The sequence below is a fragment of the Calypte anna genome, chromosome 4A (genome assembly GCF_003957555.1).
Source record: "Calypte anna isolate BGI_N300 chromosome 4A, bCalAnn1_v1.p, whole genome shotgun sequence".
Lineage (NCBI taxonomy): Eukaryota > Metazoa > Chordata > Aves > Apodiformes > Trochilidae > Calypte > Calypte anna.
This window is the reverse complement of record NC_044248.1, coordinates 6522247-6543795: the sequence shown is the minus strand read 5'-3', so window position 1 is coordinate 6543795 and position 21549 is coordinate 6522247. Positions and strand designations below refer to the sequence as shown.

General features: G+C 38.8%; 1 protein-coding gene across 4 annotated transcripts in view; it reads left to right on the top strand.

Moving 5' to 3' along the window:
• Positions 1-21549, top strand: part of PROM1 (prominin 1) — a 57189-nt gene that overhangs the window by 20695 nt on the left and 14945 nt on the right. For 2 of the 4 annotated variants that reach the window (XM_030449885.1, XM_030449882.1), the window contains exons 3-13: positions 2137-2342; positions 7915-8035; positions 11149-11212; positions 13469-13558; positions 14820-15037; positions 15414-15488; positions 16648-16711; positions 18545-18704; positions 19647-19799; positions 20585-20708; positions 21130-21233. In XM_030449885.1, the coding sequence (XP_030305745.1) occupies positions 2137-2342; positions 7915-8035; positions 11149-11212; positions 13469-13558; positions 14820-15037; positions 15414-15488; positions 16648-16711; positions 18545-18704; positions 19647-19799; positions 20585-20708; positions 21130-21233 (1379 nt within the window). Of the gene's footprint in view, positions 1-578; positions 606-2136; positions 2343-7914; positions 8036-11148; positions 11213-13468; positions 13559-14819; positions 15038-15413; positions 15489-16647; positions 16712-17369; positions 17379-18544; positions 18705-19646; positions 19800-20584; positions 20709-21129; positions 21234-21549 lie in introns of all 4 variants that reach the window. The other 2 variants (XM_030449883.1, XM_030449884.1) reach the window with 2 other exon arrangements.

Genomic DNA, 21549 nt, shown 5'->3' with positions numbered 1-21549 from the left:
TTATTGGCTTTTTTAAATTTTGAATAACATGAAACAAATGTCTACGTAATCAGTTAAAGGTGAGGGTGAATATTGGGTGTAATGCACTGAGGTCCAGAAACTGCCACTAAAGCTGCAGCTTTTATGCCAAAATAAAATAAAATAAGCTTTGAAAAGAAAAAGTTAGGAATATCCTAGATCAGTTACGACAGGTGGAATTGGGGAAGAAATCACCAAACCAAAAACTAATGCAATCTCTGTCCTTCTGTTCTGTGAGATGTGTTGGGAATTTAATGGAACAGATGCTCAGTGTAGCAGTAACTGGTCTGTTGTTGTTTTAAGATGGAAATGTTTGTTGAGTAAATGTTTTCACTTACCAAGGAAACCAGAAATTATCTGCTATGTATTTTATTGTAAGTAATGTTCTGTAATTATTTAATGGTGCTTCTATGCGTTATTTTATTTTAGTGGCTTTTTCTTAATGTTTCTGTGTTGTTAATCATTTTGGTCATGGATAATTGTTCATTATTCACATGATTTGTTTTTGTGCATGCTGCCTGTGTATTATACACATTCTCCATTTGTTTTGCGTTCCACAGCCAGAAAATGTTGTCCTGACTCTTCAGGTAAAGTCTTAATGGTAGATGTAAAGCTTTGCAAAGAAACTAACTATGTCTGTACTTAGATTAAAACACCTATAACTATTTTAATGTTATTAAAAATGTTTCTTTCCATCTAACCTGTTTTAAAATTTGTTATGAAATAATTTCTCAAGTGTCCAGCTACTGGGAAAGCTAGAAATTTTGCATATTTCTTTACAAAATCCAGCCAAGTTCTTCCAAGTATTTAATTTGTATTGTTAGGAAGGGATCACAGCATTTAACAAGCAGTTAATATAATAATTAAAAAAATAGTTTTCATCCTAGAATTGGTAATTAGGTCAGTAATTTGCAACTATGCTAATGGTGGTGGTTGCTGTATATGGATCAGTTGGTAATTAGGGATTGTGAGGAAGGGCATCAGGAAAGCTGGAACTGGAGCATGATTGATAGCTTGGGAGAAATTACAACTTCTTTTGCAGGACAATACTTAGCTTCAGTTTCATCCTTTTACTGCCAAGTTGCCCTTCTGTTGATGTATTAGTGAAACAGAAGAGGACTCCAAGTACTAGCCTGAGAGTTAGTTCTCCTAAAACTGGGAAAAGACAGGAGGAAAGAGATTTATCAGGGAAGAAGGACCACCGGGGCATGCCCCTGCGTCATGCTCTCCCCCTCTCTATACAGACACCTGCCTGCCCTGCTTCTGGCTGTGTTAAACCTCTGTTTGCAGCAGAGGGAAACAGTGTGGGCAGCTTGTCCCCTGGAAGCCTCATCAGCATCCCTGAGGCTGTGCCAAGGCTGCCTGGCCCAGCTCCATGGTCCTGGGATACTTCCTCTGCTTCCCATCTAGTGAGGGTATTGCATTGCCTCCTTCCCTTTCACTCCTTCCAGCTCTTGAAAGCCTCCTTTTATTTGCTGCTGCTTTGCTGTCTGGCAGCAGAACACGTTTTCACCCAAGCCAGCTTAAAATCTACTCCTCTGTGTTTCCCAGTCCCTAAGCAGTTTGTACTTCAGCAGTTTGGAGAAAGCTCTGCCATGGCAATTGGTGATCCAGTGAAGTGCTTTCCCTTTGCAGTTCAGATGATGCTTTGCACTTGTAACTGATTAAAAAAGGGGGAAGAAGCAAAACCTCCCTCCCTCCTCCCTGAGGAGGTGGTGTTGATCTAGTCAGCCTTGCTGGCATTTCTGAAGCCTTTTTGGAAACAGATATGTGAGGGAGTAAATTTGTGCCCTGGGAAATCAAACGTGGTGGTTTTTATCCTATTGGAATTGCATCGATTCACGTTGGTTTCTTGTGTGCCTATTTCTCTCCTAGAATTCATTCCTGTAGTTTACCTCACTAGTGCTCTAGCTAAATAACTTTCAGCTCCCAGTATCTACCATATGTTATAAATGTTGGTAGAAAAGTTGTCAGTTATTGACAAAATACACCAGGTCCATAACCTCAGTGACTAAGTAGATGCTTTAGTCCGTAGTTTGATTTTTAATTATTTTCTCCATATTGATTGCAATTGCTGTGTGATATCTGCTGTTACCACTGTTTTTGTCTGAATTACAGGCCATCTACTATGAAATCGGTTTTATAATCTCTGCAGCCTTGGGATTGCTATTTATTTTCTTACTGCCTCTTGTGGGACTGTGCTTCTGTATGTGTCGTTGCTGTGACAACTGTGGTGGGGAAATGCATCAGAGACAGAAGAAAAATGCTGACTGTCAGAGGAGCTGTTTTGCAACATTTCTTTTTGTTGCTTCTTTAATAATAAGGCAAGTGTAATCAAGAGAATAATATGAAGCTTGGTATAGCATTAATTTTGCTAATTGTTTGTCCCTGTGTCGTGGGACAAACAACGTTACTGTATTAGCCTACAGCTGGAGAAATTCTTTGATCACACTAAGTAAAATTAGTGCTTATTAAAGAAAATATGACTATTATAAAAGTGCTGCAACTGTTGCTGTGCAGAGGTCATTTAGTACTCCCTTGGGGAGAATGTAGGTGTGGAACAAAACAAAATTAAACTTGAATTTGTCAAATGAAATTTTTGCCAGTGTCAAAATGGCAGGTGCAGAATGTTGCATGAAACCAAACAGAAGATATTGGGTCCTGTGTTCCATTGCCATCCCATAGAGAACTTGTGGTACAGCACACAGCTTTGTTCTTGATAGTGAGGTGGTGATAAGAAGAGCAATTGTGTGGCTTCCTTCAGCATTTGCTGTCCTTCAGATTTTCTTAATAAGAAAATAATGGGTTTAAGTTGTGCATTTGCTGCCAGCTATTCTTGTGTTGTAAGCATACCCAGTGTTGGCAAATACTTCTTCCCAGGTCATGACTGGGAGTGATCAGTGATCTGTAATATCATCCTTTCCAGGACTAGGGAAACTGCCTCTTCAACTCACCCTTTTTCTTTTTTTCTTTTTCACCTCCTTTTTTATAAGACATCAGGAGTCTCAGATGCCTACCCTGAAGGAGGGATTGGTCTGAGCTCTGTCTGCAGATTTCCCCAGTTGGAGATAATCTTGTGTGATTCCCCAGCTAAGTCTCTAATGCTGGGAGTGCTCTGCAAGGTAAGATAGGACTTTACAGGACTAATAGTACTGACCCTGACTGAGTGCTCAGGTCTCCAGTATTCCTCTGTACAAAGCAGGATTCTGCTGCCCTTCCCAGATCACCTTTCACAAGAGAAGCCAAGATGCCTGCATCTATTTAAGCCCCTGACTGCTCTGCTGAAACACAAGAGGACAATCTTCTGGTAGCCATTGCCCCAACAATAAAACTGGAGAGAAACTGGGAGAAAGCCCAACATTTACTTACATCTGTTTCTTCTACTGCACTCAGGCTGTGTCTCCTTGTGGGGATTTATTCTCCCAGGTTACTATGGAATTTCAGCTTAGGTGGAAGATTTCCCTGTAGTTGTTCTTCTCAAAGCCACACATCTCCAGGACTGTGCCACAGCTGTGACTTGTCCTGCAGAAGAACAAAATCCTGAGTGATCTCTAAGACAGGGTTACTTCAAGGTGTGCCATGAAATCACTCAGGTGGATACTCTTGTTTAGATATAACTTAAAATTCCTGCAGCATTGTGGACCTCCTTGTGGAGTATGTCTCCTAAACTCCAGCCAGATGACTGGAACACCACAGACTTCTTCTTCACTTCCAAATGCTTTGGAAGATGCATTTAGCAAGGCACACAGAGTAGCCATATCTCTGCCAGTGGAGCTTTGCATTAAGGGCTTTCCAGTGGAGCATCCATAGAGGAAGCTGCTGGAAGGATTTCTAGGGGATAGGCTGCTTCAGGATGTATCTTAAGTGTATGTTCTACGTCTTCTTTCCATCTCTCTTGCAGTGCCAGCACTTCTGGGATTCCCTCAGTCAATAGATCAGAACTTTGGAGAGCAGGAAATACTATTCTTAATTTTTTTTTTCAGTCCTTGATATGGAAAGATGGGTCCACACCATCTTTCCTTGGCTGCAAAAGACAGGTCAAAAGCAATACATGTGGTAGAGAGGATTAGTAGGGGAAAGACTAAACAGAGAGCTTGTAGTAGTTTGTGTGTGTGTAGGTAACAACTCTTGAAAGCTCTGGTAACATGGGCATGAATTTTCTGTGTATCAGCATGCAAGTTCACACTGACATGTATGCTGGTAATGTGGATTTTAGGAGATTTTAATAGTAGATTTTACTCATGAGGAATTTTTATTTCTTCTCACTTTTCCACTGACACAGTGGTCTGATAATTAGGGTGAGGCTTTGATACTAAGTTTACTGAAATAATATGTAAAGGAAAAACAAAGATGACAAGAGTTATTTAGTTTTTTACCAGAACAGTAAAGTTGTACCTAGATGTACTCTCTGAAGGTGAGGCAATTTCGGGAAGTATCTCTTCCTCAAGGAAAGGTATAAGAAGCAAGCCAGAAATCTTGGGATCACATAACACAGTTTTAAAAATCTTAAATAGACCTTAAGTGTGTTGTTTCCAGTAGATGCATTTTGGTTTTGAAATATTTCTTCTGGTAGATTGATTCACAAAAATACGTGGGGTTTTTTTGTAATTCACAGATTTTATACAAGAATGTTATCATACAAAGTGTTATTGTACTGCTACATGGGATGTAGAAATCATCTGTCAAATAGATGGCTAAGCAGGTTTGGTAACCCAAATTTATCACTAAAACAATTATGTGCTCAGGTTAACTGAGTTTAGGGACAGAGAGCTTCCATTTCACTTTATTTCCTAGTCATCTGCAGGCTTAGGCAAACACACTTTTTTTCTGGGAAAGAAATGTAGTTTCATTAATTCTTCTACATCATAAAGGCAAGGAAGGGACATTGGAATTTTAAGAAAGTGTACATTGCAATGCCAGATTTAATACTGGTGACAGAAAGTGTCATGGCTACCAGATAGCAAAATACAGAGTTTTCTGTCCTTACAGCAGAGCTTGTGTTACCCAGAACTTCAAGAAAGAGCTTGTGTTACTGTGTGTGAAGCTCAGGAAAAGGCTGGAGGAAGGGGATGATACTTGGTGTCTTGGCAAGTACCTCATGCATGCTTTGCCTTTTGGCTTTTTGAGATAAGTAATGCAAGTTTTCCCTAATTCAGGAATCAACATCATCCAAAAGAATCAGTGAAGAAGTTTGTTCAGAACTTTCTAGCCCATTATTGCCTGAAATTCATTAGCTAACAGTGAGGAAGGTAGCATTTCTCCAGCACCTATTCAGGATTCCTGTTCTGTGGCTTGAAATTCTTCTCAAGCACAACTGATGAAAAAACTTGGACCCCCTTTTTGCAACTGGGTTAGGAATATTCATATCACTCTGTTAAACCTGGCAAGAAGTTGTGTGGAATATCTGACTCCCAAAGAGACAGCTTAAGCAGTTCTCTAATCTGTCACAGAAAAAGCCTGTCCTTTTTATTCCTGCTTTTATTCCCTCTCATAGCTGCTTATTGAATGTTGACTCAAGGCTCAGTTCTGTGAAAAAATCAGATTTTTCCACTCTCCTGTTGTGTATTTGTTTAGTTACATTCAGAATGTAGTTGCAGTTGTTGCCTCTTCTGCTTAAAGCATCTCTCCTGTCTTGTTTCCTCCCACTCCTTCCATTTAACAGAGGAAAATGGTCATGCTCAAGTTTTAGAAAGTAGTTTTATCAGCTTCCAATTGACCTTTCTGCTTTATGGGCATAACATTGAAAGAACAGAAAAAATGCTGGCTGTCCTAAGAAGGGTGTTGTTATAAACTCCACACCTCAGAATGAATTACAAATATTTACTTTCCCTGATAGCTTGAGATAGATTGTCTTCTGATTTAAAAAAAAAAGTATATTTTTGAGACAGCTGCATCACTGCAAAGTGAAAAGAAATAGTGCATTGCATGTGTCCAACATGAAACTGCTCACATCTGCTTATGTTGAAAGTTACTCATTTTCTTGGCATTTTATGCATTCTGAGTTCTCATTCTCCGTCTACTCTGTCTGGTAGCTGATGATAACAGCTGCTCAAGTGTTGGTTCTTGTGGAACTAAAGCTATGCCATTTGCTGTTAATTAAATAACTAGTAACATAAATGTTGATATCCCTTCATTACTGACTCTGGGAAGGTAGTTAATAGCCAGTGCTGAAGACATAACCGTGATAACTCTGAAATTTGGGGTAGAGAGGCTACCTCTTTATGTCAAATTCTGTCATCCTGTTCTGACTTGTTTTGGATCTTTAGGAAAATATTGGTGGAGCAGTCTTATGCACCAGCATCCATGGCCTTACAGTCTTGCCATCTTACCCTCTATCATCCTCTGAAATCAGAATTTTCCTATTGAGAGTATTTCTTAGAGCAGCAAAAATTCCTGTACATGAGATGAGTTTTTCTGGAAGAGCAAGCCTTTACCTTGTTTGGGAAAGCTAAAATGGGAAAAGCAATGTGAAGGTAAAGGTTTAGGTTTGGATTATTGGTAAGAGGAGATGAACATCATCAGGGTGTTTGCTTCTGTCTTGCCAGGGTATGCAAATCATATTATTCTAGGTACCTGTTTGCTCTCCACCATCTCATTTATGTGGCTGTATGACAGCTTCCTTCAAATGTACATTCTTTGAAGCAAGAATTAAACTCATTTTGTCTCATAAGGAACCTGATGTGGGTTTTCTGTAAGTCATATTGAAAAATATTAGTGCTTAGGTCTTCTTCACCCCCCAAGTCAAGATGTTTGACGGTCTGGGAGGAGCAGAGTACCTCTGGTGTTAGTGACTCCCAGCTGCTGTCACTTGGATGTCTAAGAGCCTTTCAGGATGCTGCTTCTCATGAGCTGTTGCACTTTGATGCAAAGTAAGATCCTGAACAAATGCTCCTCCAGGAATTGCTTGGGATGCACCTGGCTGCAAGGGTTTGCCCTTGGGAATTGTGTCCTTGTCTGTTGAGCAGAGCTGTGCTGTCTGCCAGTTGAATCTCTGGAAGTTTAGTACTTAACCTACGTAGTCAGCCTATTTTTCAGGCTAATACCCTGCCAGGGGTTCCTCTTGTAGTTCTGGTGCTTGTCTGAAGGGTCAGCTCTTGTGGACATGAGATGCTTTAAAACAAAGAAGTCATCCTTCTGTTTCAGGCTGTCTTGCACCTAAGCCAAACAGAAAGCTAAGGATCATCAGGGAGCTTTTGAAGCCTCTCCTGAGACTTTTAATTGCCTTTTCACTTACTGTTTGTGCAGATCTGCCATGCTGTAATTAGAATTTTACAGTGGGAAGTGATCAAATAGAAAATAACTGGAAATGACTGACTGGAAATGCAGCTCACTTTCCACCTTGTGTTTTACTATCAGGATATGCTTATCCATTACTTTAGCATTAATAGAAGCTGTTCTTGTGCTTTTAAAAGGTCTCTGCAGTTTCAGAAATAAATTGGACCATTATGAATAAATGTTGCTGAAGGTTCCAAAAAGTAAAATATTTCTTTTTTCCAGTTAGTCTGTGAGCATTTGCTTGTAGCTGCATCAAGGTTAATGATACTTATAAAAGAGCATAATATTTCTGTGTCTTGTGCAATCTGCCTGCACTGCACACCTTTTCTGACAGCATCAGTGCAAATGGATAGGTAGCTGTATGTTAATAACTTTTTAATACTTTGAGTTAAATCACTTGTTCTTTTCTTATTTTGAATTAGTAGTACAATATCAGCCCTTAAGGCCAATTCCTCTACTCTGCCTCGTGGGTGAGAACTCAGAAATGATAGTGTGTAAATTTATGGAGACCTTCATATTGATAATATTGACTTGTTTTTACTGGAATTTTTTTCATTTGATGACAGAACAGACAATTTACAATAACAAAGAAATATTATCTATTATCTGTGCTTTTTATAGTGTTGGAGTTCTCTGTGCATATGCTGCCAACCAGCATTTAACTAACCAAGTCCGAGGAGCAAAGAAACTGGTTAACAGCAATTTTAAAGATCTGAAAATTTTCCTCAATGACACTCCAGCGGTAAGGAATTTTTTGTTTATGGGGAATGGGTGTGGGAGGGAAGAGGTGTAAGTAAAAAGCATTGAAGAAAATCATTATTTCTTCCCATTTGGTATAAATCCCTCCTGCAGTATGGGGTTCACTTGTTGTATGTCAGTCTCAAAAAGTAGAATAAATGATATTTTACACAGAGTAATAAATGGGGGCTGTCCTGATGGAGCAGCTGCTGAGCTGCACGCCTGGAGTGATGATACAGGACAGCAGACAGTGAATCATTTGAAAAAGAAAAGAAGGTTTTAAAAGGAATACATACTGAAAAAAGATACACATGGAAACTTAAGATTCCTTGTTGCTCTTTCCTATATCCTTTTGTTTTGAACTTATTTGGATCTGCTCTGGGAGTGAGCTACAATAACTTCTTTTCCATAAGTATTTTTTACTGTTTTTTTAAACCAGTGCCATGCTGTGCCATCCTGAACAGGAAAGATTTTCTCCTTTCTACTTTCCAACCTTAAAGTCCCAAAACCAGTCCTATGCTTTTTTTTTTATTATTTTTCAGTGAAAGAAAAAGAAATGCTAGTAAGGAAGACTTGTAAATTTTCCCATGTACAAACTTAAATTCTTTTTTGCCCAGGAGGAAAAGAAGTCCAACAGTCCTATTATTTTTGCTTTCATTAATTTTAATTAATTAAACAATTTCATTTATCTATTTTACGTGACAGATACAATAGAAGCAGGTGGAAATGACACGTTTATGTGGGATTACACACTTGCACGTGGTTCCCCTAACCTTTGAGCTGTTTTTCTGCTGACAGGACTGTATGAGTGCAGGAGACATCTGGGGGATGCCATTAAATGTTTCCCTATCTGGAGTTGTTCCCTATACAGTGATTTGTTTGGGCATGATGTTGTGACAGCCCAATGAGGGAGTTAAATGACTCTTTCCTGAGTGTCTTGTGTCTTGGGGCACAGAAAGATTTAATTCAGTTTTATCAGAAACCACCAGACTCCCTTTCACAGCACACCAAGTGCCCACAACAGGAAAGGTTGGAGCAGAAATTCTGTTACATAGAAGTAACTATCTAAATTAGAGAAAAAAAAATAGACACTAGCTAAAAACGTTACTAAACATGCCTGAGTTATTGAATTTAATAGTGTCAGGACTTGAACATCTGTGCCAAGGGTTCCTCAAAGTCTCAGTTAGGTTTTTAGTTTCTGTGCAGGTTTATTAATTTTTCTTTTATCAATTTGCTGGCTCTTAGTGATGCAATCATCAGAGATATATTCCAAGTCATTCTGGCAGATAAAGTACCACCTAGACACACACATCTGTAAGAATTCATTAGGGATACGAGAAGGCCTGGCGAGGCCACAGCTCAAGTCCTGTGTCCAGTTCTGGGCCCCTCAGTTTAGGAAGGATATCGAGGTCTTGGAGCAGGTCCAAAGGAGGGCAACCAGGCTGGTGAAGGGACTTAAGCAAATATCCTATGAAGAGAGGCTGAGGGAGCTGGGGGTGTTCAGCCTGGAGAAGAGGAGGCTCAGGGGAGACCTCATCACTCTCTCCAACTCCCTGAAAGGAGGTTGGAGCCAGGGGGGGGTTGGGTCTCTTTTCCCAGGCAACTCTCAGCAAGACAAGAGGGCAGGGTCTCAAGTTGTGCCAGGGGAGGTTTAGGTTGGAGATGAGAAAGAATTTCTTTCTGGAGAGGGTGATCAGGCATTGGAATGGGCTGCCCAGGGAAGTAGTGGATTCTCCGTGTCTGGAGATATTTCAAAAGAGACTGGATGTGGCACTCAGTGCCATGGGCTGGGAACTGCAGCGGGAGTGGATCAAGGGTTGGACTTGATGATCTCTGAGGTCCCTTCCAACCCAGCCAATTCTATGATTCTATGATTCTAAGGCCCTCAGCTTCTTGAAAAAAGCTTTAGAATCCAACTACCTGGCTGTAAAGCTCTGAAATGGTAACTGATGTCCTTGACTCACCCGTATGAGGTGTACAGCATGTAAGAGGATTTGTAAAAAGCAGCCACGTGTCAAGAGTTGATGTAATGGCAGATTTGCAGTCCCTGAGCACTGAGTGATAACACTATTACACAGAATCACCTTTTGGCTGTGACATTGCTGGAGACAAAGCCTGGAGCCTTGCAAAATTTCAGTCCTTAGGTGAGCCTAGGAAGACCAAATGAATAAATAAAAAAAAATACGTCTACAGCCTTCATAATAAGAAACTCAATTTATTTATTTTTTTTTTCTGTTTAGCATAAGGATGTCTGCCTCATACCTTGTCATTTAATTCCATCCAGTGCTGTATGAGCAATACATGGGTTCAAGGGTGGATTTTTTGTCTGTTATTTTTCTTTACTCCATGGAAAGTTAGAGACTGGAAGGCAGATGCACTTTGCTCCTTATTTGGGTCATCTTTAAAAATTGGAGCCCTCTAAGTGTTACATTGCTTTGACTCAATTAGGGTAGGATTAATAATGCATTATTTTAAACATGCAGAGATCAATTAAGGATATTTCATGTCTTTCCAACATTAGCACAGCAAGATTTCCACTTGAGATGGTTCTTTCATAGTGTTTTGTCCAAACCCAGGATCTAGTGATAACTTAAGTTGCTGTTTCATATTATGACAGTGTGAATGGGCCAAATCTGCCTGGGGGTAAGGAAAACCATTTGCATTAGGAGAGAGCAGCCAGCTCCTTTCCACAGGAGAAGCTCTGAAACACTCTCCAGATACAACCTAGATTTGGTGAATTGCTTCAAAATTACCAGCCCATCAACATGCCAGGTGTCTCTCCATGAAGGAGGAATACAAAAACATCCAAAACCTTACTGGACTGACTGACCTGAAGCCTCAATTCCTGTTACTTAACACTTTTAAGCTGAGTCATGTGCCCCGAAGATGTTCCAATTAAGTAGATTTCCCAATTAAGCACATCTTTTATTATGTGCTTTTCTGCCAAGTAAGGTTTTAAAATACTTATTAACTGAAAACAGTAGAGAGCCAGGATTGTGGGGGGGTTGCACAGATATTTTGGTTGCTTCAAAATGTGGCAGTTTGGCCCATTATTTCATAGCATTACTTTTTTTCCCAATTATTTTAATAGCTTTTTTATCATTTTTTTTTCCACAGCAAATAGACTACTTGGTGAGCCAGTACAACACAACTAAGGACAAAGCACTCTCTGACCTAAATAGTAAGTGGTTTGATTTAAAGGGGGTTAGCAATGTATGTTTCAAGACTTAAATGAGTTGATGAAAATAGCTCATAATGCAAGGTGAAATTTTATTTGTGAGAATATGGTTTCCAAGCAGAAGTGCTGTTCCCAGTGATAAATAAGACTAAAACTCAAAACTATTTTCACATGAAACTTCATGGTGCCAGTGCAATGCATGTTATTTCCTGAAATAAAAGTCATCTAAGAAATTCCTTCTATGATGAGTCAGGCAAACATTTTGTTTTCCATTTTATAGTTCAGTAGCCAGTAATACTTAATGTGTTTTTAGAATATTATTCCTTAGTTTTGACTGAGAAGGAACTTTGTCAAGGGAGAGACCTACTGGCTGTGAGATCTCTTGTATTTGTTTATTTTTTTGTCATTACACCTTTGTCCTCTACTCAGCTAGAATTTGAGGTATAAGCTTATCTTCTTTTTAAAGCTGCTTAACCTATTTGCCATTTCAGAATGAGCTGTTGAATAGCAGAAGATAAAACTTGAAACACAGCTGCTGCACTTTCCCCTTCAGCACCCTAATTCAGGGTGTCACCTTTTGAAGCTCCCAGGAAGGAGAAACAACCAAACCAACCCAAATTTTGGAATTTAAGCATCACATTCTAAAACTCATAGTGTGAAAGGGCTGACCACATTCAGTGCAAATTAGAATTCCAGGTGATCTGCTAGCAGGTGTTTATGGATGGATACAGGTCCACATTTCAGACTGAAGTAAATTACAGAAGTGCCAAAATAAGTTTTAAACAGAATTGCTGCTGAGATCAAACTATAAAATTGTGGCAGGATGCCACTGATAATGAATTGACCTCTCATGCCCAGAAATTCTGCTTCTGCCCATGTTTATCACATAATTTATAAGGAAGTTTTCAGTGCAGCCAGCTGGGCATACTCTGGGGTCATTGTGTCTTGTGTGAATGAGGCTCACATTGAATGTAGTTACAAAACTAGTAGTAGTCTTTCTGTGTAAATCTGCATAGGTCTAAAAGTTGTGTGTCATCTTTAAGTCAATAATAATAAATAATAACAATAAAAGCAATAATAATAATAATAATAACGGTAATTGGCATTTGCATTTCAAGTACTAGCTTGGAATTTCCCTGGCACTCCAAGCAAAGTTTCAGATTAAATATTCACTTCTTCTCAATGCCAATTTAATATCTTAGATAACAGGAATCTAGCTGCATCTGTTATGAGAGTGCTCATCAATAAATAAAAATAGCTTTTATTTTAGTGATATACCAGAATTAAGCAGGTGACATCTGGAGACAAAAGGATTTCATGCCCAGGGAATCAACCACAGCATAAATCCCAAGAGAAATGTAGATGAGCTCAGTTTGCCCACCCTAAGGAAATGCTGAAAAGTATTTTCTGCTTGATAAAAAGTCTCATCCCAGGCCAGAGATGACAGCACTGACAGCAGGGGATGCTTCTGTACCATGGTCCCATCTCCTCAAGAGCAGAAAACTCAAAAACCTTTCTCCCATGATCTGGAAATGAAGGGGGGGACCCAGCCACCACTTAAGGGATATGTTACATCAAGACCCATCACCAAAAAGCTCAGCATTTTTCTGGCTTCTTGCTGAATTAAGCTTTGTTTCTGTCTGTGGGCAGTGAGGGTTTGGAGGTGGGGACAGGAGGGGGCAAGCACAAATCCAGTTCTGTGGCACCCTGTGTGAGGAGGCAGGGACTGGCAGGGATGTGCTTAAGGGATTCCAATGGCTGGCAGGTCTGGGTCATGGGTGACCCTGTCATTGTTGGATACCTAAGGAATAGGAGAAAGAAAAATAATTTATTTTCTGATTTCTCTTGCACTGCAAAAACACAGCATGTCGTGAAAGAGGATGCCGGATGCTAGAACTCTTTAGGATAAATTGTAGGAAAAAATTCTGCTTCCTGAAAAGTAGTAAATGGAATGAAATGTATATTTTGGAGATTATTGGAATCATATGGTCAAGTGCTAGTGAATAATCTCTGTTATATTTTAAATGATTTTTGGTTTATAGACCTACAGGTGACTAAGGAAAGCTGTGTTCCTGCATTATCTTTTGTCACAAAGTTCTGACTGTCAGGCTTTACAGAAACTTTAGTCATATATATATATATATATATATATATATATACTTTGTTAAGTAAGAGCCTGACAGCATCTGTGCTAAGAGGTAATTTAAACAGAACTAGAGCAGAATGTGTTTTTTTTTTTTTAATCTTTCCATGCTACAGATGTGGGACCTTTGCTGGGAAGCAGAGTTCAAGAACAGCTGAGTAAAGAAGTGCGTCCTGCACTGGATGCAGCTCTGACAATGGCAGGAGGTAAAAATGTACATATTGTTGTGTTCATGCTCTGTTGCCATGGCAAGACAGGCATCATCCTTCTGATGCACAGCATGAGATGGCTTTATATGCAGTGCCATGATTCAACATCCCATTTTCCTACATGCCTTGATGTTTCTTTTAAACTGAAGATCTCAGATCAAGATTTATGTGCTATTGTTGGTACCTACTTTCAGCTGTCACTGAAGAGAGATGAAATACAAATTCCCTTCTCCAGGTGGTTGTCCCTTTTGAATAAGTGTGACAGGAAAACTGTGCTTTAAGAGCTGTATGTAGATCTCTGCAGATTAGTCTTTGAAGGGTCAGGGAATGAGTACAGTGGCCCCATCCCATAGACTGCCAAGCCAATTGTGAGGGTGCTGACCATCATTTCTTCATTGTATCATTGAGTTTACATTGCTCATGTTTAGTTCTGTCTCCCTTTAAAGAAAATACTCTTTTATTATTCTTTTCTGTTTAAGGGCAGCTTACAGAGGCATCTGTGAACTTGAATCTCTTTGGTTTTTATTCTCCCATTAATTATTTCTCATTTACTTGTCATCATTCTTCTTTGCTTTATTTCTCTTACTTGTCTTGAAGTCAAAGTGGAAAGGGCTATCAAAGGTAAAAAGTATAATAAAACCTTGTGTTGTGTGAAGTGTACTTTGTTTTTGTAACCTGTGTATTTTTAGTTGTATCTGTGTGGTTTTCTTCATCTGCTAAACACCTGTTCCATGGCTGGTTTTGTGGTTTGATGGGATTGGGATGGAATCTAAAGCCAGGCAGTGTTCAACACTCATTAATGCTTGCTGATGCAACGTGGTCTCTTTCCCTTTCATCTTACAGCCATGTAATTTGTGAGCTGGATTATAACCAAAATACTGAAAATCCTGGGTTTTGGATATGGGTGTTCTTGTAATGTCTAATGATCAAGTGTTAAAGCTATTTCTTGAAACCACTGTGTAAGAAGTAGGGAAAGTGTAGGAAAAGGTAGTCTGGGAAGTGGGTAGGATCTCAGTAAAAGTACCTTTCACCTTTGTTTGAGCAAAACGTAGGTGAGGTATTTTTATTTACAATAAATATTTATTCTGTGCTAGAGGAGGGCAGGGAGGGGGAGTTATTTAAATCACTGATGTTAATAGTATCATAGCATTTGTATATGTGTATTCTATATCTGTATAGACAGGTTTCTCATGACATCTTTGGGGGTTTTTTTAGTTTTTTTTTTTCTTTCTTAAAAAAACCTTTCCCATCCTTGCAGCCATCAGAGAAACAAAGGAAGCACTGGAAAACGTGAGCGTCTCTGTAGAGGTTTTGCAGGAGGGAACAGAGAGGCTGGATGCAAACTTGACAGAAGCTAAAATGCATCTCAGCAACACTCTCAATGATTCTGCATGCTCAGTGGCTCAGGCTGCCTCAACTTGCAACATCATCAGAAACTCATTAAATCAACTGAGCATCAATGCCAATTTTAGTGGGGTAAGAGAATATTTTTCAGACTCTTAACAGTGTGAATAAGCCCAGTAGTGTCTCCTCAACTTAATGGCCCTGAAGTGACCTTTCCCCATGTTTCTGGGTACTTTCAGTCACTGTTTTCATCTTCTGTGTATAAGAGGATGAAGGGTGTCTCAAGCAGCTGCATTAGAGTGCTGCTCTGGGCAGTGAAATAATACCACCCTCCCCAAAACACTGAGGTTAAGCTTTACTTTTGTGCATCAAACATTTCAGTAGTGTGCTAGAGAGATTCTGATTGTCTTTCTAGTTTCTTTTTACCCTCTCTCCTAGCTTTGAAATATTTAGTAAATTAGCAAGACTACTGCTTTGATGTGACTCAAGAAGGCTTTTTGCTTCCTAGTTGCCAGGAGTGAGCTCACAACTTGCCAAGGTCAATGATGTCCTTAAAATAGACCTTTCTAGTCTGGTCCAAAAGGTATGTTTTTTGACATTCTGTGTCTTGACAAACTGTTAACTAATCAACTGGGATGCTTACCCATCCCTTCTTTTCCCTTGGCTTTCTCAAGCAGCATTTTCTTGTTCTCTCCTCTTCCTGCATCATGATGGGTATTTCTCCATATTACTCTATTGTTTGGTTAAGATTTAATATTTAAGTGTATCAAAGTAGTGTTTTATATATTTCTGGGGCACAGCTGATCAAAAATGTATTGCCAGTTGTCTGCTTAGAAAACAGTCCTTAAAAAACCAAAAAGGCAGAAACACGAATATATCAGCACTCTCTAGTTTTTGGTTCAAATTTAAAAAACAAAACAAAACCAAACTAAACCTCTCACTCTCTGAATTACCTGTGTTGTATTTCACCTATTTTGAAACGTGTTTAAAACTCTCTATGTGCATATTTGATATTTTGTTAGGTCCATTGCACCAGATTTAATAATTACCAGAATTTTTGCAAGGCTACCCACAAACCATCATGATTTTCACTCTGAGAAAAAAATGGCTTAGCTTGAGGAGTTTTGAAATCTACCAATCTGAAAACATTTGCTAGGAAAAGAAGGCATTTTCTGAAACCAGAGGCTGTGGATAGTGTCTCAGACCCCTGGTTATGTCTGCAGTGATCAAGCCTGCAGGCAGTAACACTTCAAGCATCCCCTGCAGTGGCTTCTCCTTTCTGTATAGTTGAGCTACTGAGCAGTTTTTAAACCTTTTCTTTCCCCTTCTCACTAAAGAAAGCATTGTAATGTCTCTAGAGGCAGTTGGATTTCATTGTTTGTAACCTTCATTTCATGGTAAGAAGGCAGGGAATTGCAAAGAGGAGCTGCTTGGTATGCAGGAACTCCTTTCACTTAGTGAATCCTTAGTTCTGCAGGAGATAGATCTGTCAGGCAACAGAACTGAGTTTGGGATGGTTATGGCTGAGGAATGTAGATTTAAATGTAGATTTTTTTCAACCCAATCTGAAGTATATTTGAGTTCCTGTTTTGGTTTTTCATGTGCAGTGATGAAAATGTATTTTTTATAGCATTACCACCTACGTTTTAGCTGATGTGTACTTTTACTCCTTAATGGAAGAGGGGAAAAAAAGGAAAGTAATTTGTCAAAGAGAAACTCATTTTCACTTCTTTTGTTCCTAGGGTTATGCAGCATTTAATGATACTCCAGACTTAGTGGTGAATCAAACCAAAAACATTCTATCAGGTGAGGACAAACTCTTTTCACTTAGATTGTTTAGTGTTGATGTTTTAGCATCACTTATATGGTTGTGATTTCTCTTACTGATGCTATATTTTTGGGGCTAAAGATCATTAAAAATGGGAATGTCAAAGTTAACATTTCTTTTTTTAAAATTGCTACAACACAAAAAAAAAAGACCCAAAACCAAAAACTCAAACCCCCCAAAATATAGAAAGTTCCTGTGTCTGAATGAGGACCCAAAATGAAGTCCAAATATAAACAGCATGGTATTTTATGCAGTTTCATTGGTTAGGCTTATTACTGCTCAAGTAATGAGTAATCTTGGGATGGAAACTGCACACTGATGCTTTGGCTTTATTTGGCTGAAAAGCTAATTTTCCTTGCTCAATGTGGCTATGATGCATTTAAGGAGCATGATGGTAGAAAAACTAAAGCTGCCTGCTGTGTGTTAAAATGTGTTGGATGGCAAAGGGGAGGTAAAAATATTCCTGAAGGATAATTTAGTCTGTCTTAATGATTTTGTTACTTAGGCATTAAAATGTTCCTCTTTGACAGTACCTGGACGTTTGACATTTGAACACAATGTAGTAGGTTGTATGTGTACTAATCTGTTTTAATTTTTTGTTCTTGCATTGTGGACCTGTTCTGCATATATAAACAGCTGTTCCTTGTAAGTTTTTCTTTTGTTTTGTTTTTTTCCTGGGCAAAACCAAACCACTGTATACACGTGCATGTATACTGTGTGAACTTGCCTAAAATGAGCCAGTTTGGTAAAACTGATGCTGTGCTTTTCACTAGGAAATGTAGTGAAGGTTTACTCATTTTCAGTATCTGCTGATATGGATAAACACAGACAAGCCATCTCAATTTGTCATTTTCTAAATTGTTGGGGTTTTGTTTTTATAATAATGGAGTTTGAGTTACAAATCAAATAAATATTTTTACTGGGAAAAAAAGGGTTTGTATTCATAAAGTTTTAAAAGAAGAGTGTTTTGGTTGAATTTAGAAGAGTAAACATCAAAATAAAAAGCCCCAAACATGTCCCCTTGTTTTTAGAAAGAGGAAGGTGTTGCCCAGGACCAAATAGCAACCTATAGTTACATGTTCTGCTGTTTCAACTATTTTCCAAGTTTTGAAAGAAGGGTCAAAGTAAACAGAAACTTCATTTTGCAAGTAGATTATGTATATAAGTAAATTAATCATGTCTTTGTCTATCTAAATAGTGTGTATCTAAGCTCTAAGTGTAGGGTAGGATGTTTGTTCTTAATTTGAGGGGGAAAATGGCTTAATTGATCATTATCTCAAGAGTGTTGCTAACTAATTGGAATGGATTTATTTAAGTAATCTTTTTAATAAGATTGAAAATAACTAGTATAGGTTCCCAATATAGGCAGTCTAATTTCTTCCACAGCATTTTGTTCCCAAGGGATGGAGTTTAAATAGATTTTTGATCTTCTCCTTTGTAAACTCAGTGGCTGATTTCTTTTGCTCAGTGTTACCATTTTGCAGCATTTGCATGAAAAGCAAGATTTAAGCTGGCTAGATAAGAAGTGACACATTCATTATAACAAAAGGGAAGAGAACTCTGGCTCGAAATCTGCATCTTCCATCACTAAAACGAGTGCTAAAAATAAAGTGTGCATTTTAAAACACCATTGTGTTACTTTGAAGCTCAGTGTTTTTGTGGCCTGCTTGTCTCCTCTTCACGCTTGTCTTCATGGCTTGCTTGTTAAATATGGCAAATGGCTTAAATTTAAATAGCTTTTTATAATGCATGCGTGGAAATTTCTTCTCTGAACCTCTTAGGAGTGCAATTGTTTGTTTATTTTGTTTCAGATATCAAAAGCGTGCTGGAATCCATCGGTTCAAATATCACTATCTTCACAAAAGCCCTCCCTGTTCAGAAGATTTTGGCAGATTTGACAGTTTACCTTACACAGAGTGAAGCCTACGTTCAAGATTATTTTCCATTAGTGGAGCAGTATGATTTCTACAGGTATGGACAGGAAATAAGGCAGAAGTGCTGCCTCCTGGGGGCATTTTGTAATATTTGAATGTTCTGTAAAGGAATTTAAACTATCAGTGATAACGTCACAGAAATCACAGAGTGTTAGGGGATGGCATGAGACCTCTGGAGATCATTGAGTCCAACACTGCTGCCAGAGCAGGACCACCTACTGTAGGTGGAACGTGGCCAGGTGGGTTTTAAATGTGTCCAGTGGAGACTCCACAACTTGACTGGGCAGCCTATGCCAGTGTTTTGTCACCCTCTCAGTGGAAAAGCTTTTTCTTATGTTTCCACAGAACCTCCTATGCTCCAACCTGCATCCCTTACCCCTTGTCCTATCACTGGACATCACTGAGAAGAGCCTGGCTCCATCCTCCTGACACTCACCCTTTACAGATTTGTAAAAATTCATGAGATCCCCCTCAGTCTCTTCTTCTGAAGAGACCCAGTGAAACTTAGTGAAACAAAGATGCTGTAAGGCAATTGTTCATTTCTGGCATTTTGTAAATGCCAAAGCTGCAGCTAATGAACAGGTGGATGCTGTTTCCCTACAGAACAACAGGTAGTTTCCACTCTGTAGGCCTTCACCTTTTTTTCAGGAAGGCCAGACATAAGTAGATGTCAGAGTTGAATAAAGAAATGGATTATTTGCAAAGGTGACTTCATATTGAGGATTCACTTTTGTTGAGTTGCAAGTCAGTTGGAAGAGCATAAGATTGGAGAGGCCTTGCAGCCAATCCCTAACAGCTGTCTAGTAATTATGGCCCCAAATATATGCAAAACAGTGTAGGAAAAGCATTTTTTCATTGCTAACATGAGTTGAATGAAGAGCGGGCCAGTTGGGAGTGTAGTGTTGCCTGCTGTGTTCTGCAGCTCTCCAGGGTTTTCTCTGGGTGGTAATAACCAAGCACTTTGGTTTTTGCTCTGTAGGTGGCTGGGTTGTCTCATTCTCTGTTGCATGGTGGTCCTTATTTTGGTCTTTTACTATCTTGGACTGCTGTGTGGCACCTGTGGTTATGATAAACATGCATCTCCTACAACCAGAGGCTGCATTTCCAACACTGGAGGAAACTTCCTTATGGCGTAAGTTTCACTTATTGATGAAAAATAAAACAAAGATACCTGTAAAAAGGTTTTTTTATTGATTTTGAAGGACTCGTGTATTAAAAAAAATTGTGTAAATGTGCTGGAAAAAAATCCATAATCTCATGTACTTCCACAGAGAAACTTGAGGATTTTGGATTGGTCTTCCATTGAATGTCATAGCTGAAGGTTAAAATCTCTGAACCTGTTTTAAGGCGAGTGCTGTAGTTAATGAATTTCCATTTAAGCCTTTTTGGAAACTGCAAAAACTGGGAAGAGATAAAGTAGAAATATGAAGGGAATTTGCAGCTTTTTTGTACACTTGCTCAAAAGAAGAGAAAGCCGTGTGAGAATATGAGGAACTCTTGACTTCCCCAGAGCACTTCAGAAGGTTTGGAGTTGCTGTTGGAAGTGGTGTAATGTCACTTCTGTTGGGGACAAGAGAATATTGCATCTGAAATCTGCCTAAAACCCTTCTTAGAGCACAAGTTGGATTTCAAAAATAAAATTATTTGCTTTTCTGGCTCTTGAACTCAACTCTTAGGAGCATACACAGCCAATGCAAATGTGAGCATTTTAGATGCACTTTAGCTGAAGACTTTACAGGCTGAAATGTGTAAGGTGTTTCAGACAGCAAGACCATTTTTGGAACCCAAGTTTTTCAGCTATCTGCCAGTTTTTATATCTATGTTATAGCTGCCAACTGTTGGCTTTACTGTTGCCCAACATATATATGTACTTTGTTCTTAAAAAGCAATGACTTATTTGGCTTATTTCTTTTTCAGTGGTGTTGGATTCAGTTTTCTTTTCTCCTGGGTGCTGATGATTGTAGTGGTGCTCACTTTTGTCACAGGTGGAAATGTAGAAAAACTGGTCTGTGAGCCCTTTGAAGATAAAAGTTTATTCCAGGTGAAGTTATTCAACTTACTAAGCAATGAATAAAATCCCCTTTGAGTCCTGATGATCTTGTCAGCTATGTATGGAATATTATTTTTATGGGGCACTTTAAGTGAGTTTGGAGCTGGTTGTACCTTCCCATTACACAGTGAATAGACATGGTCATCCTTTCTTGGTTTAATTGGTTTTGCAGTGTAAATAGTGCATGGCTGTCTTCCTTGGGACATAAATTTTTCTGTGCTTCAGCATTTCTTGGTGACATGGAGCTTTAATACTCACTTGCTGTACCAGAGAGTTGATTTGAGTGTTTTGCTTGTATTTCCACTAGTGGGTAGTAAATTAAATGTGGGTTTGTGTCAAAAGATCAAGTATAAATAAATTCATGAATTGGAAACTCAGAATTTTAGTAACATCACTGAATTTTGCCTTCTAGGTTTTGGACACTCCCTACTTACTAAATCAACACTGGAAAAACTACCTTGCTGGCATCCTGTTTAAAAATCCAAATATTGACTTGACTTTTGAAAAAGTGTACAGGTATTAAAGTTCTGGTCAAGATTTAGTTCCATTGATACATACTGGTTTTTGTGGTATCTTCCATGCTTCATATTTTGAGCACATGCAGGTATTGCATGTGTTCTGCTCCATGTGAGTTGTCAGAGTGATATTGCATAATGAGAGGAGCTCTTTGAAAAACTATTTTACATCTCTGAGACCATCAGAAATTGCTGATGACTTGCTGTCTCATATAGTGAATTTGAAAAAATATAGCCAGGTTTTTTAAAGGTCTTATTTTCTTAGAATATGAAAACATTGTTAATCATTCTCTTAAAACCTGGTCCTCAAGGTGGTT